Source organism: Octopus bimaculoides, chromosome 2 (assembly GCF_001194135.2).
Source record: "Octopus bimaculoides isolate UCB-OBI-ISO-001 chromosome 2, ASM119413v2, whole genome shotgun sequence".
Lineage (NCBI taxonomy): Eukaryota > Metazoa > Mollusca > Cephalopoda > Octopoda > Octopodidae > Octopus > Octopus bimaculoides.
The window spans coordinates 138,004,873-138,009,437 of NC_068982.1; the positions used below are offsets into that span (position 1 = coordinate 138,004,873).

General features: G+C 38.4%; 1 protein-coding gene across 1 annotated transcript in view; it reads right to left on the reverse strand.

The window, feature by feature from the left end:
* Positions 1 to 4,565, reverse strand: part of LOC106873534 (dnaJ homolog subfamily C member 8) — a 38,536-nt gene that overhangs the window by 12,720 nt on the left and 21,251 nt on the right. Inside the window, exons 2-3 of the mRNA XM_014920925.2 lie at positions 3,851 to 3,952; positions 1,399 to 1,455 (exon numbers count right to left, since the gene is read on the reverse strand). Of these exons, the coding sequence (XP_014776411.2) occupies positions 1,399 to 1,455; positions 3,851 to 3,952 (159 nt within the window). The remainder of the gene's footprint in view (positions 1 to 1,398; positions 1,456 to 3,850; positions 3,953 to 4,565) is intronic.

The window sequence follows — 4,565 nt, forward strand, 5'->3', positions numbered from 1 at the left end:
TACATATATATATATATATATATATATATATATATATATACATATATATATACATATATACGACAGGCTTCTTTCAGTTTCCGTCTACCAAATCCACTCACAAGGCTTTGGTCGGCCCGAGGCTATAGTAGAAGACACTTGCCCAAGGTGCCACATAGTGGGAATGAACCCGGAACCATGTGGTTGGTAAGCAAGCTACTTACCACACAACCACTCCTACACAATCGTAAAGCATATGTGCAACTACAAACAAAGCAGACCTCAATATCGTTGAAATAGAAAAATATATTTAAAATATTAAATAAACATGGAAGGCTCACACACAGAAACACTCTGAGTTTCATGACAAAGCATAAAAACAAAGATTCCCAGCTGTTCATCAAGGAATCAATGCTTGTACCATTGCTAATCAACTTTTGTATAAATCTTCACACAATGGCTAACGAACAGTGGCATGGGTGTTGATCACTAATTGGCAATTGGACAACTTTGTATTGTGGCTTAACAGGAAAGTCAGTGAGTCTTTTATGTCTGTTTAGCATATGCGTACGTATATACAGGTCGTCATCGTCGACTTACAACCACTATTGGTTCCAACTGACTGGTTGTAAGTCAGCCGACATAGCTCTCTCAAAGCAAACTCTCAAGTAGAAGTTACACACAGCATTCTGTATTATACTAATATACTGGCGTTAGTCGAAAATTTCAGAGTCTCAAGCAGTCATCTTATAAACAAATACGAGGTTGCCTCGATGTCTCCACAACAGGATAGCCAACCAACACAGTGGCGATTGATAACCAAACCTAGGGGAAGCTGTTAGCAGACATCATCCATAGATGGGTTAATTTCTAAGAAACTAAACCCATTAAATTTCAACTGGACTACTTATTATTGCTGCCAGGAGCTGATACGCCAATCATTGTAAAGTTGATCGGTCGTAAGCCGGATAGGTCATAAGTCAACAACAACCTGTATATATAATATGACTTTTGTTGATTTCAGTCATTAAAAGGAAGGGTTTTTCTTGGAAGACTGGAAATGAACAAAATCAGTCTTATGATAATGATACTCATTTACAATCCTCATGTGATGTGATGACAGAGGCACACACAAACACACACACACACATACATACATGTATATATATTTATAAACACAGAATAGGCTTCTTTCAATTTCCATCTACAAATCCATTCATAAGGCATTGGTTGGACAGGAGCTATAGCAGAAGACACTGGCCCAAGATGCTGTGACACTGAATGCAAAACTACATCATTGGGAAGCAGTTTTCTTAGCTATGCAGCCTCATACAACATTCAATCTGGTTTCTCTTCATCTGTAACAGATTCATCCTCACAACCCCAAAATTTGAAAATTATGAGGATCTAATTGACTACCTGTCTGTATTTTTTCTTTACTTCAGGCATAGGCATATCAGGGTCAATTTGAAGAACCTGAAAAAAAAGAGAACAAAACAACATAAAATAACAACAAATATTGAAGTATACAAAGCATTAAGATTGCAATACATATCATGTGATGGTAGAAGCTGAAGCCAGATTGACAATAATAGTTAAAAAGTAACTGGACTTGGTTCGAAACTGGGAAAAATGAGAGACATTTAAGCAAGGCTGTGGAATCGGAGTCATGGAGTCAGAGTCAGAAACAATTAAGGGGTAGCTGGAGCTAAAGTCGATAAAACTATACTGACTCCGACTCACAATATCTTTCATCATCATCATCATCATCGTTTAACGTCCGCTTTCCATGCTAGCATGGGTTGGACGATTTGACTGAGAACGATTTGACTCTGATCTGGCAGAGTTTCTACAGTTGGATGCCCTTCCTAACGCCAACCACTCTGAGACTGTAGTAGGTGCTTTTATGTGCCACCAGCATGAGGGCCAGTCACACAGTACTGGCAACGGCCATGCTCAAAAAGGTGTATTTTACATACCACCTGCACAAGAGCCAGTTCAGCAGCACTGGCAACGATCTCACTCGAATATTTTTTATTCTTTAATATAAATTAGTTATAACACATAGGCCTACTCAAAGTACATGCGTATGCATATGCTTTATGAGATATGTAGACCACGATTACAAAAAGAAGAGTCGGAGTTGGAGGTGCAAATAGTAGCTGAGTCGGAGTTGAAGTTTATTGTTTCGGCTCCACAGTCCTGCATTTAAATATCAGTTTTGTATCTTTTTGGTGTAGGGATCACACTCAAACAATCATCAAAAACACTGAATTAGCAAATCTTGGTTATGGAACTACAGGAAATTGTCATTCATTATTCAGAGTTAAGAAAATATATATAGAAAAAAAAAACACCCGGTACATTTTATCAAGTGTTTGGCATACAAGGTTTTCCAGCTGTAGAAAACTTGTCGAAACGGACAATTGGAACCTGGTGCAGTTGTCTGGCTTGCCAGCTCCAGTCAACCCTTCCAACCCTTGCTAGTATGGAAAACAGATATGAAATTGTGGTGATGATGATGATGATGATGATGATGATGATTGTGGTGGTGGTGGTGGTGATTAGCCGCAAATATGAGGAGATAAATTCACCAATATAAACAACAGGACTAGAGAACCTTTACAGAGAGTATATAATGCAGAAAAGATGTATATATTTGATTGTGTGGAGAAAGAATGAATGAATGAATGAATGAAGGGAGGAAGGAAGGATGGATGGATGGATGGATGTAGTGGGTTGTCTAGACTGCAAATGTACAGTGGATTTGTATAGAGCACAAACATAGACATGTATACAATCCATTGTATACAGCAAAAATGTAGGGGAGGTGTGTAGAGTCCATTTTATAGGCCATATATAAAGAAGAGACGTGTATAGCCTATTGTGCAGAACACAATGCAGGAGAGGTGTGTAGAGTCTATAGAATACAAATGCGGGAAATATATATAGTGCATTGTATAGACCAGGAAAAAAATCTGGAATAAGTGTCATCTGAAGTTTAACTTGATGCTTAGGAATGTAAGGCACAGCTTGTTCATGTGGGAGGTTACTTTAAAAGTCATGAAACTACCTGAAGTAGATAGCTTGTATCTGTTATTTTATTGGTTTCAGTCATTGTCCTAGAGTGTTTTATTAAAAGCAGTAAACCCCAGGCAAACACAACGTTATTGTTCTAAGAGGGCGAAGAACAAGTCTTGCTCTGTTGGAGGCTGAAGCAGTCAATGGTTCCATGGATGTGTTGGATGTATTGTCTGAAGGTGTAAAAGAGAACATCTACAGTGGACTAATAAAAAACACAGCTCTTGTATCCAGGCTATAGATTCTCATGGAGAGTTTTAACAAATTATACTGAACCCCCAGAGATTTGTCTGGTACCCCCAACCATAAACACACACCAAGAAAATAAAAATGCTATAAGTAGAAGCTGCACTCATCCTCTCCCCTATCTCACCCCTATATCTATGATACCCTTCTGACTCACGCTCTCTCTCTTACTGCTCTCAATACAGTCATCCACTGCTCCACCCCTCACCTCTCTGGCTCCCACTGTCCTCTCTCCACAACTTCTTTACCACCTCATCACCACCCACCTACATCTCATGTCCTTCTCTCAACTTGGGTCAGATAAGAAAACTCTCCCGTGTTGGTAAATAATAAAAACAAAATTCACAAAGTAAGAATGAATTAGTTTGCAATGAAGAAAAGGAGAGATCACAGAAGGGCTCACCTCACGCATCAGGGTTTCCCTTTAATTACAGTAAAATAACTAATTTTATCGTGAACCTTCTAAGTGGTTAACTTGATTAATTTTCCATTCAGTTTTTTTTTTAATAAAATAGTGAAATGAAGTGAGGAAATGTAAACTTACATCAAAAGGATTCAAGTTAAAATATGTGGATCCTGGTCTTGTAAGACGATCAATCTGCTCTTTAGATGTGAGACATGCATCTCGTTTTTCAATTTCTTTCACCTAGAAAAAACAACAGAAAAATTATAATACAACAAGCATTTTTAGAATTTATTCACATAAATTACTCTTCCTCCACTTCCTCCCTGATCCTCTGTCTATATTCTCTTTTATACATTCATAGCATGCTTTGGTACCTTGTCATCTTAATTATCTGAAGTCCACTTTAATGTGGCTGACATTATAAAGGGTACCCAGCTACAGAAACTATGCCAAAACAGAAATAGGGGCTCTGCACAGTCTTCTGGTTCATCAATTCCTGTTGAACCATCCGATTCATGCCAGCAAGGAAAACTGGTGTATACGCTCTCTTTTTCTCTCTTTTACTTGTTTCAGTCATTTGACTGCAGCCTTGCTGGAGCACCGCCTTTAGTCAAGCAAATCAACCCCGGGACTTTTTCTTTGGAAGCCTAATACTTATTCTATCGTTCTCTTTTGCCGAACCGCTAAGTTACGGGGACGTAAACACACCAGCATCGGTTGTCAAGCAATGTTAGGGGGACAAACACAGACACACAAATACAAACACACACACACACACACACACATATATATATATATATATATATATATTGGCGTTAGGAAGGGCATCCAGCTGTAGAAACTCTGCCAAATC